The sequence below is a fragment of the Dendropsophus ebraccatus genome, chromosome 10, assembly GCF_027789765.1.
Source record: "Dendropsophus ebraccatus isolate aDenEbr1 chromosome 10, aDenEbr1.pat, whole genome shotgun sequence".
NCBI classification, from domain to species: domain Eukaryota; kingdom Metazoa; phylum Chordata; class Amphibia; order Anura; family Hylidae; genus Dendropsophus; species Dendropsophus ebraccatus.
The window spans coordinates 625,606-650,790 of record NC_091463.1 but is presented as its reverse complement, the minus strand read 5'-3'; the positions used below and the strand labels follow the sequence as shown (position 1 = coordinate 650,790).

Here is a 25,185-nt window from a genome sequence, read left to right as displayed (position 1 = left end):
AGAGCGCTCCACCATATATATATATATATACACACACAGGAGAGCGCTCCACCATATATATATATATACACACACAGGAGAGCGCTCCACCATATATATATATACACACACACAGGAGAGCGCTCCACCATATATATATATATATACACACACAGGAGAGCGCTCCACCATATAATATATATACACACACACAACAGGAGAAGAGCGCTCCACCATATATATATATACACAACACCAGGATAGACGCAATCAAAACACCATAAATATATATATCTAGTAACACACACACACACAGGAGAGCGCTCCACCATATATCATATACACACACACACAGGAGAGCCGAGGCCACCATATATATATAACACACGACACACACACCAGGAGAGCGCTCCACCAAATTATATATATATACACGACACAGGAGAGCGCTCCACCATAATATATAATACCACACACACGACAGAGGAGAGCGCTTCCACCATATTATATATAGACACACCTACGACAAACACACAGGAGAGCGCTCCCACCATATATATAGATACACACACAGACCAGGAGAGCGCTCCACCCATATATATATATTACATAATACACACACAAGGAGTAAAGCGCTCCACCATAATATAAGTATATATACACACGAAGGAGAGCGCTCCACCATATATATATATACACAACAGGAGAGCGCTACCACCATATATATATAGACACACACCAGGAGAGCGCTCCCACCATATATATATATATACACACACACACAGGAGAGCGCTCCACCATATATATATATATACACACACACACAGGAGAGCACTCCACCATATATATATACACACACACACACACAGGAGAGCGCTCCACCATATATATATATACACACACAGGAGAGCGCTCCACCATATATATATATACACACACAGGAGAGCGCTCCACCCATATATATAATATACACACACACCAGGAGAGCGCTCCACCATATATATATACACACACACACACAGGAGAGCGCTCCACCATATACACACACACACACACACACAGGAGAGCGCTCCACCATATATATATATATACACACACACACAGGAGAGCGCTCCACCATATATATATATATATACACACACACACAGGAGAGCGCTCCACCATATATATATATACACACACACACAGGAGAGCGCTCCACCATATATATATATACACACACAGGAGAGCGCTCCACCATATATATATACACACACACACAGGAGAGCGCTCCACCATATATATATATATACACACACACACAGGAGAGCGCTCCACCATATATATATATATACACACACAGGAGAGCGCTCCACCATATATATATACACACACACACACAGGAGAGCGCTCCACCATATATATATATACACACACAGGAGAGCGCTCCACCATATATATATACACACACACACACACAGGAGAGCGCTCCACCATATATATATATACACACACACAGGAGAGCGCTCCACCATATATATATATATATATACACACACACAGGAGAGCGCTCCACCATATATATATATACACACACACAGGAGAGCGCTCCACCATATATACACACACACACACACACACACACACAGGAGAGCGCTCCACCATATATATATATATATACACACACAGGAGAGCGCTCCACCATATATATATACACACACACACAGGAGAGCGCTCCACCATATATATACACACACACACACAGGAGAGCGCTCCACCATATATATATACACACACAGGAGAGCGCTCCACCATATATATATATACACACACACACACACACACACACACACACACACAGGAGAGCGCTCCACCATATATATATATATATATACACACACAGGAGAGCGCTCCACCATATATATATACACACACACACACACAGGAGAGCGCTCCACCATATATATATACACACACAGGAGAGCGCTCCACCATATATATATACACACACAGGAGAGCGCTCCACCATATATATATATATACACACACACACAGGAGAGCGCTCCACCATATATATATATACACACACAGGAGAGCGCTCCACCATATATATATATACACACACACAGGAGAGCGCTCCACCATATATATATATATACACACACAGGAGAGCGCTCCACCATATATATATATATATACACACACAGGAGAGCGCTCCACCATATATATATACACACACACACACAGGAGAGCGCTCCACCATATATATATACACACACACACACAGGAGAGCGCTCCACCATATATATATATATACACACACACACAGGAGAGCGCTCCACCATATATATATATATATACACACACACACAGGACAGGGCTCCACCATATATATATATATATATATATACACACACACACAGGAGAGCGCTCCACCATATATATATATATACACACACAGGAGAGCGCTCCACCATATATATATACACACACAGGAGAGCGCTCCACCATATATATATACACACAGGAGAGCGCTCCACCATATATATATACACACACAGGAGAGCGCTCCACCATATATATATACACACACACACAGGAGAGCGCTCCACCATATATATATATATACACACACAGGAGAGCGCTCCACCATATATATATACACACACACAGGAGAGCGCTCCACCATATATATATATACACACACACACACACAGGAGAGCGCTCCACCATATATATATATATACACACACACACACACACACACAGGAGAGCGCTCCACCATATATATATACACACAGGAGAGCGCTCCACCATATATATATACACACACAGGAGAGCGCTCCACCATATATATATACACACACACACACAGGAGAGCGCTCCACCATATATATATACACACAGGAGAGCGCTCCACCATATATATATATACACACACACAGGAGAGCGCTCCACCATATATATATATATACACACACAGGAGAGCGCTCCACCATATATATACACACACACACACAGGAGGGCACTACCATCTATATATTGGTTACTTAGGATGGTGGGGTAACATGAGTGCGCAGAGTGACTGACAGCTATGGAGATGATGGGACTGGATGAGAGCAGACAGGTAGCCCCCCCCCTCCCCCATTTCCCTCCACGCACCTTAATATGGACTTCACTGATAAGGTTTTTGTGGGGCAATAGGAAAGACAAATCTTCTGCGAGCCCTGTAAGACGAGAGCAGATTCACTGACACATAGTGCTGAGATACCGCGGTACACACAGTGCTGAGATACCGCCGCTCACAGTCACTTACTGTTTTTCTCCATAATATTGATCGGTACTGGGGAACGCGCTGATTGTTTTGGTCTGAAAGAACCACGGACAAGAAGAATGGGTTCCGTTCTGCATCGGTTCCTATGTAGTTTTGGTGGACTGAGAAAGCGAAATAACAAACGTGAAAACCACGCCTCCCCACCCCCGCGCCTCTGCCTCCCCACCCCCGCGCCTCTCCCGCAGAGCTCCCCACCCCCGCGCCTCTGCCTCCCCACCCCCGCCCCTCTGCCTCCCCGCGCCTCTGCCTCCCCACCCCCGCGCCTCTGCCTCCCCACCCCCGCGCCTCTCCCGCAGAGCTCCCCACCCCCGCACTCTGCCTCCCCACCCCCGCCCCTCTGCCTCCCCGCGCCTCTGCCTCCCCACCCCCGCCCCTCTGCCTCCCCACCCCCGCCCCTCTGCCTCCCCACCCCCGCGCCTCTCCCGCAGAGCTCCCCACCCCCGCGCCTCTACCTCCTCATCCCGCAGAGCTCCCCACCCCCGCACCTCTCCCACAGAGCTCCCCACCCCTGCGCCTCTCCCGCAGAGCTCCCCACCCCCGCGCCTCTACCTCATCCCGCCTCATCCCGCAGAGCTCCCCACCCCCGCGCCTCTACCTCCTCATCCCGCCTCTCCCGCAGAGCTCCCCACCCCCCTCCTCTGATGACACTTAATGTGATGGTTTTCATGTACCTTTCCCAAGGAAATACTTGAAGTACCATCGTGTGTGGTATTCAGGGTTCTCCAGGTGAACGTCCGTCCGTCTCCAGACCCCCGGGGTGTAGTCACTGTCCTGCAGAACCAGAGAAAATGTGACAGTTATGACGACTGGAATAATGGCTATAAGAGTCACATGACAGGAAGTTATACTGTGCAGAAGTCAGAGACCGGCCTGTCATAGGAAAGAAGCAGCTGGACGTCCCCATCACTGCTATCATGGAGAGCGGAGGAAGCTGTATGGATAACTCTGCCCGATGACCCTGCAGGAACTGATCACACATCTGCAAAAGGGACAATGGGGACACCGTACACCTATAAGGAGTGGTCTCTGGATTCTGGAGAAGACCCCTGCAGGGCCCTGACCACAGCCAGGTATAGGGGGGTGACCTGTAGAGGACTGTGCTCTGTGTGCTGTGCAGTTACCTGTAGAGGACTGTGCTCTGTGGGCTGTGCAGTTACCTGTAGAGGACTGTGCTCTGTGGACTGTGCAGTTACCTGTAGAGGACTGTGCCCTGTGTGCTGTGCAGTTACCTGTAGAGGACTGTGCAGTTACCTGTAGAGGACTGTGCCGTTACCTGTAGAGGACTGTGCCCTGTGGGCTGTGCAGTTACCTGTAGAGGACTGTGCCCTGTGGGCTGTGCAGTTACCTGTAGAGGACTGTACCCTGTGGGCTGTGCAGTTACCTGTAGAGGACTGTGCCCTGTGGGCTGTGCCGTTACCTGTAGAGGACTGTGCCGTTACCTGTAGAGGACTGTGCAGTTACCTGTAGAGGACTGTGCCCTGTGTGCTGTGCCGTTACCTGTAGAGGACTGTGCAGTTACCTGTAGAGGACTGTGCCCTGTGTGCTGTGCAGTTACCTGTAGAGGACTGTGCCCTGTGTGCTGTGCAGTTACCTGTAGAGGACTGTGCCGTTACCTGTAGAGGACTGTGCCGTTACCTGTAGAGGACTGTGCCGTTACCTGTAGAGGACTGTGCCGTTACCTGTAGAGGACTGTGCCCTGTGGGCTGTATTGCTGATGAACGTCCCTGCTCTTCTCTTGCCCTTCCCATTATTATTTTGCTGTGTAGTAGTCTGCACTACTGTTGACAATGTCTGTGAATATATGATGCCCTGTAGAATGTATAATGTATAACGTATTATGTATTATGTAGAATGCTATATGCACTGTGCTTGCTGCAGCCTTACATTGGTTGTGGTAGGATTTATACAGTGCAAACCACAGTGTGTGTAGACAACTACACAAGTAAGAAGGTGTGTGGTCACTAGCAGACGTTACCTTCTTTAGCCTCCATCCCCCTGGGTAGAGGTGGAGATCATTTTGCTGGAATCCCTACATATATCCACAAAGTATATCCACCAGATGGCCTCCATCCCTGGTTCTACTTATGCACTGGGCTGGACTGATGGTTGTAGACCTGGTGTGAGAAGTCTTCATGGCTCTGATGATGGACATCCTTCCTCCAGTTACCACCAGATGGCCTCCATCCCTGGTTCTACTTATGCACTGGGTTGGACTGATGCTTGTAGACCTGGTGTGAGAAGTCTTCATGGCTCTGATGATGGACATCCTTCCTCCAGTTACCACCAGATGGCCTCCATCCCTGGTTCTACTTATGCACTGGGCTGGACTGATGCTTGTAGACCTGGTGTGAGAAGTCTTCATGGCTCTGATGATGGACATCCTTCCTCCAGTTACCACCAGATGGCCTCCATCCCTGGTTCTACTTATGCACTGGGCTGGACTGATGCTTGTAGACCTGGTGTGAGAAGTCCTCATGGCTCTGATGATGGACATCTTTCCTCCAGTTACCACCAGATGGCCTCCATCCCTGGTTCTACTTATGCACTGGGCTGGACTGATGCTTGTAGACCTGGTGTGAGAAGTCTTCATGGCTCTGATGATGGACATCTTTCCTCCAGTTACCACCAGATGGCCTCCATCCCTGGTTCTACTTATGCACTGGGTTGGACTGATGCTTGTAGACCTGGTGTGAGAAGTCTTCATGGCTCTGATGATGGACATCCTTCCTCCAGTTACCACCAGATGGCCTCCATCCCTGGTTCTACTTATGCACTGGGCTGGACTGATGCTTGTAGACCTGGTGTGAGAAGTCTTCATGGCTCTGATGATGGACATCCTTCCTCCAGTTACCACCAGATGGCCTCCATCCCTGGTTCTACTTATGCACTGGGCTGGACTGATGGTTGTAGACCTGGTGTGAGGAGTCTTCATGGCTCTGATGATGGACATCCTTCCTCCAGTTACCACCAGATGGCCTCCATCCCTGGTTCTACTTATGCACTGGGTTGGACTGATGCTTGTAGACCTGGTGTGAGAAGTCTTCATGGCTCTGATGATGGACATCCTTCCTCCAGTTACCACCAGATGGCCTCCATCCCTGGTTCTACTTATGCACTGGGCTGGACTGATGCTTGTAGACCTGGTGTGAGAAGTCCTCATGGCTCTGATGATGGACATCCTTCCTCCAGTTACCACCAGATGGCCTCCATTCCTGGTTCTACTTATGCACTGGGCTGGACTGATGCTTGTAGACCTGGTGTGAGAAGTCCTCATGGCTCTGATGATGGACATCCTTCCTCCAGCTACCACCAGATGGCCTCCATCCCTGGTTCTACTTATGCACTGGGCTGGACTGATGCTTGTAGACCTGGTGTGAGAAGTCCTCATGGCTCTGATGATGGACATCTTTCCTCCAGTTACCACCAGATGGCCTCCATCCCTGGTTCTACTTATGCACTGGGCTGGACTGATGCTTGTAGACCTGGTGTGAGAAGTCTTCATGGCTCTGATGATGGACATCCTTCCTCCAGTTACCACCAGATGGCCTCCATCCCTGGTTCTACTTATGCACTGGGTTGGACTGATGCTTGTAGACCTGGTGTGAGAAGTCTTCATGGCTCTGATGATGGACATCCTTCCTCCAGTTACCACCAGATGGCCTCCATCCCTGGTTCTACTTATGCACTGGGCTGGACTGATGCTTGTAGACCTGGTGTGAGAAGTCTTCATGGCTCTGATGATGGACATCCTTCCTCCAGTTACCACCAGATGGCCTCCATCCCTGGTTCTACTTATGCACTAGGCTGGACTGATGCTTGTAGACCTGGTGTGAGAAGTCTTCATGGCTCTGATGATGGACATCTTTCCTCCAGTTACCACCAGATGGCCTCCATCCCTGGTTCTACTTATGCACTAGGCTGGACTGATGCTTGTAGACCTGGTGTGAGAAGTCTTCATGGCTCTGATGATGGACATCTTTCCTCCAGTTACCACCAGATGGCCTCCATCCCTGGTTCTACTTATGCACTGGGCTGGACTGATGCTTGTAGACCTGGTGTGAGAAGTCTTCATGGCTCTGATGATGGACATCTTTCCTCCAGTTACCACCAGATGGCCTCCATCCCTGGTTCTACTCATCCACTAAGCTGGACTGATGCTTGTAGACCTGGTGTGAGGAGCCTTAATGGCTCTGATGATGGACATCTTTCCTCCAGTTACCACCAGATGGCCTCCATCCCTGGTTCTACTTATGCACTGGGCTGGACTGATGCTTGTAGACCTGGTGTGAGAAGTCCTCATGGCTCTGATGATGGACATCCTTCCTCCAGTTACCACCAGATGGCCTCCATCCCTGGTTCTACTAATGCACTGGGCTGGACTGATGCTTGTAGACCTGGTGTGAGAAGTCTTCATGGCTCTGATGATGGACATCTTTCCTCCAGTTACCACCAGATGGCCTCCATCCCTGGTTCTACTTATGCACTGGGCTGGACTGATGCTTGTAGACCTGGTGTGAGAAGTCTTCATGGCTCTGATGATGGACATCCTTCCTCCAGTTACCACCAGATGGCCTCCAGTCCAACCCAGTGCATAAGTAGAACCAGGGATGGAGGCCATCTGGTGGTAACTGGAGGAAGGATGTCCATCATCAGAGCCATGAAGACTTCTCACACCAGGTCTACAAGCATCAGTCCAGCCCAGTGCATAAGTAGAACCAGGGATGGAGGCCATCTGGTGGTAACTGGAGGAAGGATGTCCATCATCAGAGCCATGAAGACTTCTCACACCAGGTCTACAAGCATCAGTCCAACCCAGTGCATAAGTAGAACCAGGGATGATGCTTGTAGACCTGGTGTGAGAAGTCTTCATGGCTCTGATGATGGACATCCTTCCTCCAGTTACCACCAGATGGCCTCCATCCCTGGTTCTACTTATGCACTGGGCTGGACTGATGCTTGTAGACCTGGTGTGAGAAGTCCTCATGGCTCTGATGATGGACATCTTTCCTCCAGTTACCACCAGATGGCCTCCATCCCTGGTTCTACTTATGCACTGGGCTGGACTGATGCTTGTAGACCTGGTGTGAGAAGTCTTCATGGCTCTGATGATGGACATCTTTCCTCCAGTTACCACCAGATGGCCTCCATCCCTGGTTCTACTTATGCACTGGGTTGGACTGATGCTTGTAGACCTGGTGTGAGAAGTCTTCATGGCTCTGATGATGGACATCCTTCCTCCAGTTACCACCAGATGGCCTCCATTCCTGGTTCTACTTATGCACTGGGTTGGACTGATGCTTGTAGACCTGGTGTGAGAAGTCTTCATGGCTCTGATGATGGACATCCTTCCTCCAGTTACCACCAGATGGCCTCCATCCCTGGTTCTACTTATGCACTGGGCTGGACTGATGCTTGTAGACCTGGTGTGAGGAGTCCTCATGGCTCTGATGATGGACATCCTTCCTCCAGTTACCACCAGATGGCCTCCATCCCTGGTTCTACTTATGCACTAGGCTGGACTGATGCTTGTAGACCTGGTGTGAGAAGTCTTCATGGCTCTGATGATGGACATCTTTCCTCCAGTTACCACCAGATGGCCTCCATCCCTGGTTCTACTTATGCACTGGGTTGGACTGATGCTTGTAGACCTGGTGTGAGAAGTCTTCATGGCTCTGATGATGGACATCCTTCCTCCAGTTACCACCAGATGGCCTCCATTCCTGGTTCTACTTATGCACTGGGTTGGACTGATGCTTGTAGACCTGGTGTGAGAAGTCTTCATGGCTCTGATGATGGACATCCTTCCTCCAGTTACCACCAGATGGCCTCCATTCCTGGTTCTACTTATGCACTGGGCTGGACTGATGCTTGTAGACCTGGTGTGAGAAGTCTTCATGGCTCTGATGATGGACATCCTTCCTCCAGTTACCACCAGATGGCCTCCATTCCTGGTTCTACTTATGCACTGGGCTGGACTGATGCTTGTAGACCTGGTGTGAGAAGTCCTCATGGCTCTGATGATGGACATCCTTCCTCCAGTTACCACCAGATGGCCTCCATCCCTGGTTCTACTTATGCACTGGGCTGGACTGATGCTTGTAGACCTGGTGTGAGAAGTCCTCATGGCTCTGATGATGGACATCTTTCCTCCAGTTACCACCAGATGACCTCCATCCCTGGTTCTACTTATGCACTGGGCTGGACTGATGCTTGTAGACCTGGTGTGAGAAGCCTTCATGGCTCTGATGATGGACATCCTTCCTCCAGTTACCACCAGATGGCCTCCATCCCTGGTTCTACTTATGCACTGGGCTGGACTGATGCTTGTAGACCTGGTGTGAGAAGTCCTCATGGCTCTGATGATGGACATCTTTCCTCCAGTTACTACCAGATACATGCGAGGACGATATATGCAGCAGTCCAGCCTGGTGGAGCAGAGCAAGGGATGGAGAATCCATCAAATGTTCTCCACCCCTGTCTCCTTCACCAGGCTGGACTGATTCTTGTAGACCTGAGATGTCATATGGTGGGATACTAGTTATATGGGGGGGTGTTATCTTTATGGACTTCTGATTTGGCCACCACAATCCTGTATATATATCCTGTACCTCATCTGAAGATCCATTCTCAACCCGAAATCTCCCAGCTCTCTGTATGGCTCCATCAGCATCGCTGGAAATAAGCTGTGGAAATAGAAGAGAAAAGATTAGACCATTCCATAAGGTGAGGCCAGAAAGACAAATGGCGTACACGGCCACCATATTAACACCAACTGCATTGTAAACCATAGGGCCCGGCCGTGCAATACACAGTGCACAGTCCAGTATGTCCGCATCCCATGCACCATCCACAGGACAATGCAGCTACATGGGGGGGAGGGGATTCAATGGCACCAACTCAGAGCCAGAGGGGATGAGACCACATATAAGAGTGACGGACAGAGGGATGAGACATAAGAGTGACGGACAGAGAGATGAGACCACATATAAGAGAGACGGACAGAGGGATGGGACATAATAGTGACGGACAGAGGGATGAGACCACATATAAGAGTGACGGACAGAGGGATGGGACATAAGAGTGACGGACAGAGAGATGAGACCACATATAAGAGAGACGGACAGAGGGATGGGACATAATAGTGACGGACAGAGGGATGAGACCACATATAAGAGTGACGGACAGAGGGATGGGACATAATAGTGACGGACAGAGGGATGAGATCACATATAAGAGTGACGGACAGAGGGATGAGACATAAGAGTGACGGACAGAGAGATGAGACCACATATAAGAGAGACGGACAGAGGGATGAGACATAAGAGTGACGGACAGAGGGATGAGACCACATATAAGAGTGACGGACAGAGGGATGAGACCACATATAAGAGAGACGGACAGAGGGATGAGACATAAGAGTGACGGACAGAGGGATGAGACCACATATAAGAGTGACGGACAGAGGGATGAGACATAAGAGTGACGGAGAGAGAGATGAGACCACATATAAGAGAGACGGACAGAGGGATGAGACATAAGAGTGACGGACAGAGGGATGAGACCACATATAAGAGTGACGGACAGAGGGATGAGACCACATATAAGAGAGACGGACAGAGGAATGAGACCACATATAAGAGAGACGGACAGAGAGATGAGACCACATATAAGAGAGACGGACAGAGGCATGAGACCACATATAAGAGTGACGGACAGAGAGATGAGACCACATATAAGAGAGACGGACAGAGGCATGAGACCACATATAAGAGTGACGGACAGAGGGATGAGACCACATATAAGAGTGACGGACAGAGGGATGAGACATAAGAGTGACGGACAGAGGGATGAGACATAAGAGTGACGGACAGAGGGATGAGACCACATATAAGAGTGACGGACAGAGGGATGAGACATAAGAGTGACGGACAGAGAGATGAGACCACATATAAGAGAGACGGACAGAGGGATGAGACATAAGAGTGACGGACAGAGGGATGAGACATAAGAGTGACGGACAGAGGGATGAGACCACATATAAGAGTGACGGACAAAGGGATGAGACCACATATAAGAGTGACGGACAGAGAGATGAGACCACATATAAGAGAGACGGACAGAGGCATGAGACCACATATAAGAGTGACGGACAGAGGGATGAGACCACATATAAGAGAGATGGACAGAGGGATGAGACATAAGAGTGACGGACAGAGGCATGAGACCACATATAAGAGAGACGGACAGAGGGATGGGACATAATAGTGACGGACAGAGAGATGAGACCACATATAAGAGAGACGGACAGAGGGATGAGACCACATATAAGAGAGACGGACAGAGGGATGAGACATAAGAGTGACGGACAGAGGCATGAGACCACATATAAGAGAGACGGACAGAGGGATGAGACCACATATAAGAGTGACGGACAGAGGAATGAGACCACATATAAGAGAGACGGACAGAGGGATGAGACCACATATAAGAGTGACGGACAGAGGAATGAGACCACATATAAGAGAGACGGACAGAGGCATGAGACCACATATAAGAGTGACGGACAGAGGGATGAGACCACATATAAGAGAGACGGACAGAGGGATGAGACATAAGAGTGACGGACAGAGGCATGAGACCACATATAAGAGAGACGGACAGAGGGATGAGACCACATATAAGAGAGACGGACAGAGGGATGAGACCACATATAAGAGAGACGGACAGAGGGATGAGACCACATATAAGAGAGACGGACAGAGGGATGAGACCACATATAAGAGAGACGGACAGAGGGATGAGACCACATATAAGAGTGACGGACAGAGGGATGAGACCACATATAAGAGTGACGGACAGAGGAATGAGACCACATATAAGAGAGACGGACAGAGGGATGAGACATAAGAGTGACGGACAGAGGGATGAGACCACATATAAGAGAGACTGACAGAGGGATCAGACCACATAAGAGAGACTGACAGAGGGATGAGACCACATATAAGAGAGACTGACAGAGGGATCAGACCACATAAGAGAGACTGACAGAGGGATGAGACCACATATAAGAGAGACGGACAGAGGGATGAGACCACATATAAGAGAGACGGACAGAGGGATGAGACCACATATAAGAGAGACGGACAGAGGGATGAGACCACATATAAGAGTGACGGACAGAGGGATGAGACATAAGAGAGACGGACAGAGGGATGAGACCACATATAAATTATACAGTGACAGGGGGTGTAGTGTATATATGGTGTATATATTATATACAGTGACGGGGTGTAGTGTATATATGGTGCATATATTATATACAGTGACAGGGGGTGTAGTGTATATATGGTGTATATATTATATACAGTGACGGGGTGTAGTGTATATATGGTGCATATATTATATACAGTGACAGGGGGTGTAGTGTATATATGGTGCATATATTATATACAGTGACAGGGGGTGTAGTGTATATATGGTGCATATATTATATACAGTGACAGGGGGTGTAGTGTATATATGGTGTATATATTATATACAGTGACGGGGTGTAGTGTATATATGGTGCATATATTATATACAGTGACAGGGGGTGTAGTGTATATATGGTGCATATATTATATACAGTGACAGGGGGTGTAGTGTATATATGGTGCATATATTATATACAGTGACAGGGGGTGTAGTGTATATATGGTGCATATATTATATACAGTGACAGGGGGTGTAGTGTATATATGGTGCATATATTATATACAGTGACAGGGGGTGTAGTGTATATATGGTGTATATATTATATACAGTGACGGGGTGTAGTGTATATATGGTGCATATATTATATACAGTGACAGGGGGTGTAGTGTATATATTATATACAGTGACAGGCAGTATATACCCCACACCCACAGACAGGTAGCAGTCACAGTGCTGTATACAGGGCCATCTATCTGTATACACAGCAAGGTCACTATGAATCTGTATACAGTATATACGGCTATAGGTGTGGTCCTGTATACAGTATATACGGCTATAGGTGTGGCCCTGTATACAGTATATATACGGCTAGAGGGCTGGTCCTGTATACAGTATATATACGGCTAGAGGGCTGGTCCTGTATACAGTATATATACGGCTAGAGAGGTGGTCCTGTATACAGTATATACGGCTAGAGGGCTGGTCCTGTATACAGTATATATACGGCTAGAGGGCTGGTCCTGTATACAGTATATACGGCTATAGGTGTGGCCCTGTATACAGTATATATACGGCTAGAGGGCTGGTCCTGTATACAGTATATATACGGCTAGAGGGGTGGTCCTGTATACAGTATATACGGCTATAGGTGTGGCCCTGTATACAGTATATATACGGCTAGAGGGGTGGTCCTGTATACAGTATATATACGGCTGTATATATAGGGACTCACCAGCTCCACCGATCCGTAGTGTTTGCGGCTGAATTCTCCCCGTCTGCAGCCGAGATCTTCTGAGACGGAGCTGGAGGAGAAACGCTTCATTAGTAACCATAGCGAGATGGCGAGCGTCTACTGCAGCCGGAGGAGGAGGATGGAGGAGGAGGAGGGGGAGGAGGAGGATGGAGGAGGAGGAGGGAGGAGGGAGGAGGGAGGAGGAGGGGGAGGGAGGAGGGAGGAGGGGGAGGGGGAGGGAGGAGGATGGAGGAGGGAGAGGGAAGGAGGGAGAGGGACGGAGGGAGGGGGGATGGAGGAGGAGGAGGGAGGAGGAGGGAGGAGGAGGGGGGAGGGAGGAGGAGGGAGGAGGGAGGGAGGAGGAGGAGGGGGGAGGGAGGGAGGAGGAGGAGGAGGAGGGAGGGGGAGGGAGGAGGAGGAGGATGGAGGAGGGAGGGAGGAGGAGGGGGGAGGGAGGGAGGAGGAGGAGGGGGGAGGGAGGGAGGAGGAGGAGGGGGGAGGGAGGAGGGAGGGAGGGAGGGAGGAGGGAGGGAGGGAGGGGGGAGGAGGAGGGAGGGGGGGAGGAGGAGGGAGGGAGGGAGGAGGAGAGGGGGAGGGGGGAGGAGGAGGGGGGAGGGGGGAGGAGGAGGAGGGGGAGGGGGGAGGAGGAGGAGGAGGGGGAGGGGGGAGGGGGGAGGAGGAGGAGGGGGGAGGGGGGAGGAGGAGGAGGGGGAGGGGGGAGGAGGAGGAGGAGGGGAGGGAGGAGGGGGGAGGAGGAGGGGGAGGGAGGAGGAGGAGGGGGGAGGGGGGAGGAGGGGGGAGGGGAGGAGGAGGGGGAGGAGGAGGAGGAGGAGGGGGGAGGGAGGAGGGGGGAGGGAGGAGGGGGGAGGGAGGAGGAGGGGAGGGGGGAGGAGGGAGGAGGAGGGGGGGAGGGGGAGGGGGGAGAAGGAGGGGGAGGGGAGGGGAAGGAGGGGGGAGGGGGGAGGGGAGGGGGAGGAGGAGGAGGGGGGAGGGAGGCTGACACATAGCACTAGTATAGTATGTTGGGGGTAGTAGTTGTATGGCTGACACATAGCACTAGTATAGTATGTTGGGGGTAGTAGTTGTATGGCTGACACATAGCACTAGTATAGTATGTTGGGGGTAGTAGTTGTATGGCTGACACATAGCACTAGTATAGTATGTTGGGGGTAGTAGTTGTATGGCTGACACAGTATAGTATGTTGGGGTAGTAGTTGTATGGCTGACACATAGCACTAGTATAGTATGTTGGGGGTAGTAGTTGTATGGCTGACACATAGCACTAGTATAGTATGTTGGGGGTAGTAGTTGTATGGCTGACACAGTATAGTATGTTGGGGTAGTAGTTGTATGGCTGACACACAGCTATACAACTACTACCCCCAACATACTATACTAGTGCTATGGGCCAGCTATACAACTACTACCCCCAACATACTATACTAGTGCTATGTGTCAGCCATACAACTACTACCCCCAACATACTATACTAGTGCTATGTGTCAGCCATACAACTACTACCCCCAACATACTATACTAGTGCTATGTGTCAGCCATACAACTACTACCCCCAACATACTATACTAGTGCTATGGGCCAGCTATACAACTACTACCCCCAACATACTATACTAGTGCTATGTGTCAGCCATACAACTACTACCCCCAACATACTATACTAGTGCTATGTGTCAGCCATACAACTACTACCCCCAACATACTATACTAGTGCTATGTGTCAGCCATACAACTACTACCCCCAACATACTATACTAGTGCTATGTGTCAGCCATACAACTACTACCCCCAACATACTATAGTAGTGCTATGTGTCAGCTATACAACTACTACCCCCCACATACTATAGTAGTGCTGACCCATAGCACTAGTATAGTATGTTGGGGATAGTAATAGCTGTAGTGGAGCAGAACCTTCACATCCTGGCTCAGCCTCTTCTGCTCCATGCTGCCCGGGACCGGGCAGCACGGAGCAAGAGCTGGTGAGCCGGGGGGGGCGACGACACATGGGACCGGGCAGCACGGAGCAAGAGCTGGTGAGCCGGGGGGGGGGACGACACATGGGACCGGGCAGCATGGAGCAAGAGCTGGTGAGCCGGGGGGGGGGGGGGGGGGACGACACATGGGACCGGGCAGCATGGAGCAAGAGCTGGTGAGCCGGGGGGGGGGGGGGGACGACACATGGGACCGGGCAGCATGGAGCAAGAGCTGGTGAGCCGGGGGGGGGGGGGGGGACGACACATGGGACCGGGCAGCACGGAGCAAGAGCTGGTGAGCCGGGGGGGGGACGACACCTAGGACCGGGCAGCACGCAGCAAGAGCTGGTGAGCCGGGGGGGGGACGACACATGGGACCGGGCAGCATGGAGCAAGAGCTGGTGAGCCGGGGGGGGGGGACGACACATGGGACCGGGCAGCATGGAGCAAGAGCTGGTGAGCCGGGGGGGGGGGACAGCACCTGGACCGGGCAGCATGGAGCAAGAGCTGGTGAGCCGGGGGGGGGGGGGGGACGACACATGGGACCGGGCAGCATGGAGCAAGAGCTGGTGAGCCGGGGGGGGGGGGGACGACACATGGACCGGGCAGCACGGAGCAAGAGCTGGTGAGCCGGGGGGGGACGACACCCGGGACCGGGCAGCACGGAGCAAGAGCTGGTGAGCCGGGGGGGGGGGACGACACATGGGACCGGGCAGCACGGAGCAAGAGCTGGTGAGCCAGGGGGGGGGGGGACGACACCCGGGACCGGGCAGCACGGAGCAAGAGCTGGTGAGCCAGGGGGGGGGGGACGACACCCGGGACCGGGCAGCACGGAGCAAGAGCTGGTGAGCCAGGGGGGGGGGGACGACACCCGGGACCGGGCAGCATGGAGCAAGAGCTGGTGAGCAGGGGGGGGGACGACACATGGGACCGGGCAGCAAGGAGCAAGAGCTGGTGAGCCGGGGGGGGGGGACGACACATGGGACCGGGCAGCACGGAGCAAGAGCTGGTGAGCCGGGGGGGGGACGACACATGGGACCGGGCAGCACGGAGCAAGAGCTGGTGAGCCGGGGGGGGACGACACCCGGGACCGGGCAGCACGGAGCAAGAGCTGGTGAGCCGGGGGGGGGGGGGGACGACACATGGGACCGGGCAGCACGGAGCAAGAGCTGGTGAGCCGGGGGGGGGGGGGGGGGACGACACATGGGACCGGGCAGCACGGAGCAAGAGCTGGTGAGCCGGGGGGGGGGGGACGACACATGGGACCGGGCAGCACGGAGCAAGAGCTGGTGAGCCGGGGGGGGGGGGACGACACATGGGACCGGGCAGCACGGAGCAAGAGCTGGTGAGCCGGGGGGGGGGGACGACACCCGGGACCGGGCAGCACGGAGCAAGAGCTGGTGAGCCGGGGGGGGGACGACACATGGGACCGGGCAGCACGGAGCAAGAGCTGGTGAGCCGGGGGGGGACGACACCCGGGACCGGGCAGCACGGAGCAAGAGCTGGTGAGCCGGGGGGGGGGTGGGGACGACACATGGGGATCCGGGCAGCACGGAGCAAGAGCTGGTGAGCCGGGGGGGGGGGGGGGACGACACATGGGACCGGGCAGCACGGAGCAAGAGCTGGTGAGCCGGGGGGGGGGGGGGACGACACATGGGACCGGGCAGCACGGAGCAAGAGCTGGTGAGCCGGGGGGGGGGGGGACGACACATGGTACCGGGCAGCACGGAGCAAGAGCTGGTGAGCCGGGGGGGGGGGGACGGACACATGGGACCGGGCAGCACGGAGCAAGAGCTGGTGAGCCGGGGGGGGGGGACGACAACCGGGAACGGGCAGCACGGAGCAAGAGCTGGTGAGCCGGGGGGGGGACAACACCCGGGACCGGGCAGCACGGAGCAAGAGCTGGTGAGCCAGGGGGGGACGACACCCGGGACCGGGCAGCACGGAGCAAGAGCTGGTGAGCCGGGGGGGGGACGACACCCGAGAACGGGCAGCACGGAGCAAGAGCTGGTGAGCCGGGGGGGGGACGACACCCGAGAACGGGCAGCACGGAGCAAGAGCTGGTGAGCCGGGGGGGGGACGACACCCGAGAACAGGCAGCACGGAGCAAGAGCTGGTGAGCCGGGGGGGGGGGGACGACACATGGGACCGGGCAGCACGGAGCAAGAGCTGGTGAGCCAGGGGGGGGGACGACACATGGGACCGGGCAGCACGGAGCAAGAGCTGGTGAGCCGGGTGGGCAGCACACAGAACATGGCTGGCGCTCAGCTAGCCGCCGGCCATGTTCTCTGCACTATACTTTATATTAAGCTGCCTAATATAAAGTATCGATACCAGGAAATCCTGGTACCGAACCGTTTTCTTGCCCCGAATATCGATAGTAGTATCGATATTTCAATGCATCGTGCAACACTATCCCCCAGTATATAGTATACACCCCCAGTATATAGTATACACCCCCCAGTATATAGTATACACCCCCAGTATATAGTATACACCCCCGAGTATATAGTATACACCCCCCAGTATATAGCATACACCCCCCAGTATATAGCATACACCCCCCAGTATAGAGTATACACCCCCCAGTATATAGTATACACCCCCCAGTATATAGCATACACCCCCAGTATATAGTATACACCCCCCAGTATATAGTATACACCCCCGAGTATATAGTATACACCCCCCAGTACATAGCATACACCCCCCAGTATATAGCATACACCCCCCAGTATATAGCATACACCCCCCAGTATATAGTATACACCGCCCAGTATATAGTATACACCCCCCAGTATATAGCATACACCCCCCAGTATATAGCATACACCCCCGAGTATATAGCATACACCCCCCAGTATATAGTATGCACCCCCAGTATATAGTATATAATGGGGGGTGTATACCATATACTGGGGGGGTGTATACTATATACTGGGGAGTGTATATTATATACTGGGGGTGTATGCTATATACTGGGGGGTGTATGCTATATACTGGGGGGTGTATACTATATACTGGGGGGTGTATGCTATATACTGGGGGGTGTATACTATATACTGGGGGGTTTATGCTATATACTGGGGGGTTTATACTATATACTGGGGGGTGTATACTATATACTGGGGGGTGTATACTATATACCGGGGGGTGTATACTATATACCGGGGGGTGTATACTATATACTTGGGGTGTATACTATATACTGGGGGTGTATACTATATACTGGGGGGTGTATACTATATACTGGGGGGTGTATACTATATACTGGGGGGTGTATACTATATACTGGGGGGTGTATACTATATACTGGGGGGTGTATACTATATACCGGGGGGTGTATACTATATACCGGGGGGTGTATACTATATACTGGGGGGTGTATGCTATATACTGGGGAGTGTATACTATATACTGGGGGGTGTATACTATATACTAGGGGTGTATACTATATACTGGGGGGTGTATGCTATATACTGGGGGGTGTATGCTATATACTGGGGAGTGTATACTATATACTGGGGGGTGTATACTATATACTGGGGGGTGTATACTATATACTGGGGGGTGTATACTATATACTGGGGGGTGTATACTATATACTGGGGAGTGTATACTATATACTGGGGGGTGTATACTATATACTGGGGGTGTATACTATATACTAGGGGTGTATACTATATACTGGGGGGTGTATACTATATACCGGGGGGTGTATACTGGGGTGTATACTATTTACTGGGGGGTGTATACTATATACTGGGGAGTGTATACTATATACTGGGGAGTGTATACTATATACTGGGGGTGTATGCTATATACTGGGGGGTGTATGCTATATACTGGGGGGTGTATACTATATACTGGGGGGTGTATACTATATACTGGGGGGTGTATACTATTTACTGGGGGGTGTATACTATATACTGGGGAGTGTATACTATATACTGGGGGTGTATACTATATACTGGGGGGTGTATGCTATATACTGGGGGGTGTATGCTATATACTGGGGGGTGTATGCTATATACTGGGGGGTGTATGCTATATACTGGGGGGTGTATACTATATACTGGGGGATGTAAAGTATACACCGCCAAGTATATAGTATACACCCCCAGTATATAGTATACACCCCCAGTATATAGTATACACCCCCCAGTATAGAGTATACGCCCCCCAGTATATAGCATACACCCCCCAGTATATAGCATACACCCCCCAGGATATAGCATACACCCCCCAGTATACACCCCCCAGTATATAGTATACACCCCAGTATACACCCCCCAGTATATAGTATACACCCCCCAGTATATAGTATACACTCCCCAGTATATAGTATACACCCCCCAGTATATAGTATACACCCCCCAGTATATAGTATACACCCCCAGTATACACCCCCCAGTATATAGTATACACCGCCAAGTATATAGTATACACCCCCCGTATAGAGTATACGCCCCCCAGTATATAGTATACACCCCCCAGTATATAGTATACACCCCCCAGTATATAGTATACACCCCCCAGTATAGAGTATACGCCCCCCAGTATATAGCATACACCCCCCAGTATATAGTATACGCCCCCCAGTATATAGTATACACCCCCAGTATATAGCATACACCCCCCAGTATATAGTATACACCCCCCAGTATATAGTATACACCCCCCAGTATATACTATACACCCCCCAGTATATAGTATACACCCCCCAGTATATAGTATACACTCCCCAGTATATAGTATACACCCCCCAGTATATAGTATACACCCCCCAGTATATAGTATACACCCCCAGTATATAGTATACACCGCCAAGTATATAGTATACACCCCCCAGTATATAGTATACACCCCCCAGTATAGATTATACACCCCACATTATATAGTATACACCCCCCAGTATAGAGTATACGCCCCCCAGTATATAGCATACGCCCCCCAGTATATAGCATACACCCCCCAGTATATAGTATACATCCCCCAGTATATAGTATACACCCCCAGTATATAGTATACACCCCCCAGTCTATAGTATACACCCCCCAGTATATAGTATACACCCCCCAGTATATACTATACACCCCCAGTATATAGTATACACCCCCCAGTATATAGTATACACTCCCCAGTATATAGTATACACTCCCCAGTATATAGTATACACCCCCCAGTATATAGCATACACTCCCCAGTATATAGTATACACCCCCCAGTATATAGTATACACCCCCCAGTATATAGTATACACCCCCAGTATATAGTATACACCCCCCAGTATATAGTATACACCCCCAGTATACACCCCCAGTATATAGTATACACCCCCAGTATATAGTATACACCCCCCAGTATATAGTATACACCCCCAGTATATAGTATACACTCCCCAGTATATAGTATACACCCTCCAGTATATAGTATACACCCCCCAGTATATAGTATACACCCCCCAGTATATAGTATACACCCCCCAGTATATAGTATACACACCCAGTATACACCACCCAGTATATAGTATACACCCCCAGTATATAGTATACACCCCCCAGTATACACCCCCCAGTATATAGTATACACCCCCCAGTATATAGTATACACTCCCCAGTATATAGTATACACCCCCCAGTATATAGTATACACCCCCCAGTATAGAGTATACGCCCCCAGTATAGAGTATACGCCCCCCAGTATATAGTATACACCCCCCAGTATATAGCATACACCCCCCAGTATATAGTATACATCCCCCAGTATATAGTATACACCCCCCAGTATACACCACCCAGTATATAGTATACACCCCCAGTATATAGTATACACCCCCCAGTATATAGTATACACCCCCCAGTATATAGTATACACCCCCCAGTATATAGTATACACCCCCCAGTATAGAGTATACACCCCCCAGTATATAGCATACACCCCCCGTATATAGTATACACCCCAGTATACACTCCCCAGTATAGAGTATACACCCCCCAGTATATAGCATACACCCCCCAGTATATAGCATACACCCCCCAGTATATAGTATACACTCCCCAGTGTATAGTATACACCCCCCAGTATAAAGCATACACCCCCCAGTATATAGTATACACTCCCCAGTATATAGTATACACCCCTCAGTATATAGTATACACCCCCAGTATACACCCCCCAGTATATAGTATACACCCCCCAGTATATAGTATACACCCCCCAGTATATAGTATACACCCCCCAGTGTATAGTATACACCCCCAGTATATAGTATACACCCCCAGTATATAGTATACACTCCCAGTATATAGTATACACCCCCCAGTATATAGTATACACCCCCCAGTATATAGTATACACCCCCCAGTATATAGTATACACACCCAGTATACACCCCCCAGTATATAGTATACACCCCCCAGTATATAGTATACACCCCCCAGTATATAGTATACACCCCCAGTATATAGTTTACACCCCCCAGTATATAGTATACACCCCCCAGTATATAGTATACACCCCCCAGTATATAGTATACACCCCCCAGTATATAGTATACATCCCCCAGTATATAGTATACACTCCCCAGTATATAGTATACACCCCCCAGTATATAGTATACACCCCCCAGTATATAGTATACACCCCCAGTATATAGTATACACCCCCCAGTATATAGTATACACCCCCCAGTATATAGTATACACCCCCCAGTATATAGTATACACCCCCAGTATATAGTATACACCCCCCAGTATATAGTATACACTCCCCAGTATATAATATACACCCCCCAGTATATAGTATACACCCCCAGTATATAGTATACACCCCCAGTATATAGCATACACCCCCCAGTATATAGCATACACCCCCCAGTATATAGTATACACCCCCAGTATATAGTATACACCCCCAGTATATAGTATACACCCCCCAGTATATAGTATACACTCCCCAGTATATAGTATACACTCCCCAGTATATAATATACACCCCCCAGTATATAGCATACACCCCCCAGTATACACCACCCAGTATATAGTATACACCCCCAGTATATAGTATACACCCCAGTATACACTCCCCAGTATATAGTATACACCCCCCAGTATATAGCATACACCCCCAGTATATAGTATACACCCCCCAGTATATAGTATACACCCCCAGTATATAGTATACACTCCCCAGTATATAGTATACACCCCCCAGTATATAGTATACACACCCAGTATATAGTATACACCCCCCAGTATACACCCCCCAGTATATAGTATACACCCCCAGTATATAGTATACACCCCCCAGTATATAGTATACACCCCCCAGTATATAGCATACACCCCCAGTATATAGTATACAACCCCCAGTATATAGCATACACCCCCCAGTATATAGTATACACACCCAGTATATAGTATACACCCCCCAGTATACACCCCCCAGTATATAGTATACACCCCCAGTATATAGTATACACCCCCCAGTATATAGTATACACCCCCCAGTATATAGCATACACCCCCAGTATATAGTATACAACCCCCAGTATATAGCATACACCCCCCAGGATACAGTATACACTCCCCAGTATATAGTATACACCCCCCCAGTATATAGTATACACCCCCCAGTATATAGTATACACCCCCCAGTATATAGTATACACTCCCCAGTATATAGCATACACTCCCCAGTATATAGTATACACCCCCCAGTATATAGTATACACCCCCCAGTATATAGCATACACCCCCCAGTATATAGCATACACCCCCCAGTATATAGCATACACCCCCAGTATATAGTATACACCCCCAGTATATAGTATACACTCCCCAGTATATAGTATACACACCCAGTATATAGTATACACCCCCAGTATATAGTATACACCACCAGTATACACCCCCCAGTATATAGTATACACCCCCCAGTATATAGTATACAACCCCCAGTATAGAGTATACACCCCCAGTATATAGTATACACCCCCAGTATATAGCATACACCCCCCAGTATATAGTATACACCCCCCAGTATATAGTATACACCCCCCAGTATATAGTATACACCCCCCAGTATATAGTATACACCCCCCAGTATATAGTATACACCCCCCAGTATATAGTATACACCCCCCAGGATATAGTATACACCCCCCAGTATACACCACCCAGTATATAGTATACACCCCCAGTATATAGTATACACCCCCCAGTATATAGTATACACCCCCCAGTATATAGTATACACCCCCCAGTATATAGTATACACCCCCCAGTATATAGTATACACCCCCCAGTATATAGTATACACCCCCCAGTATATAGTATACACTCCCCAGTATATAGTATACACCCCCCAGTATATAGTATACACCCCCCAGTATATAGTATACACCCCCCAGTATATAGTATACACCCCCCAGTATATAGTATACACCCCCCAGTATATAGTATACACCCCCCAGGATATAGTATACACCCCCCCAGTATACACCACCCAGTATATAGTATACACCCCCAGTATATAGTATACACCCCCCAGTATATAGTATACACCCCCCAGTATATAGTATACACCCCCCAGTATATAGTATACACCCCCCAGTATATAGTATACACCCCCCAGTATATAGTATACACCCCCCAGTATATAGTATACACCCCCCAGTATATAGTATACACTCCCCAGTATATAGTATACACCCCCCAGTATATAGTATACACCCCCCAGTATATAGTATACACCCCCCAGTATATAGTATACACCCCCCAGTATATAGTATACACTCCCCAGTATATAGTATACACCCCCCAGTATATAGTATACACTCCCAGTATACACCCCCCAGTATATAGTATACACCCCCCAGTATATAGTATACACCCCCCAGTATATAGTATACACCCCCCAGTATATAGTATACACTCCCCAGTATATAGTATACACCCCCCAGTATATAGTATACACTCCCAGTATACACCCCCCAGTATATAGTATACACCCCCAGTATATAGTATACACCCCCCAGTATATAGTATACACCCCCAGTATATAGTATACACACCCCAGTATATAGTATACACCCCCAGTATATAGTATACACTCCCCAGTATATAGTATACACTCCCCAGTATATAGTATACACTCCCCAGTATATAATATACACCCCCCAGTATATAGCATACACCCCCCAGTATATAGTATACACCCCCCAGTATATAGTATACACCCCCAGTATATAGTATACACCCCAGTATACACTCCCCAGTATATAGTATACACCCCCCAGTATATAGCATACACCCCCAGTATATAGTATACACCCCCAGTATACACTCCCCAGTATATAGTATACACCACCCAGTATATAGTATACACCCCCAGTATATAGTATACACCCCAGTATACACTCCCCAGTATATAGTATACACCCCCCAGTATATAGCATACACCCCCAGTATAT

The 25,185-nt window shown here is 49.9% G+C and overlaps 1 protein-coding gene across 1 annotated transcript in view; it reads right to left on the bottom strand.

Annotated features, from left to right (window-relative positions):
* The window catches only part of GARNL3 (GTPase activating Rap/RanGAP domain like 3), a 186,595-nt gene that overhangs the window by 148,614 nt on the left and 12,796 nt on the right, over positions 1 to 25,185 (bottom strand). Inside the window, exons 2-6 of the mRNA XM_069942740.1 lie at positions 13,719 to 13,788; positions 9,901 to 9,975; positions 3,964 to 4,063; positions 3,275 to 3,393; positions 3,121 to 3,185 (exon numbers count right to left, since the gene is read on the bottom strand). Of these exons, the coding sequence (XP_069798841.1) occupies positions 3,121 to 3,185; positions 3,275 to 3,393; positions 3,964 to 4,063; positions 9,901 to 9,975; positions 13,719 to 13,788 (429 nt within the window). The remainder of the gene's footprint in view (positions 1 to 3,120; positions 3,186 to 3,274; positions 3,394 to 3,963; positions 4,064 to 9,900; positions 9,976 to 13,718; positions 13,789 to 25,185) is intronic.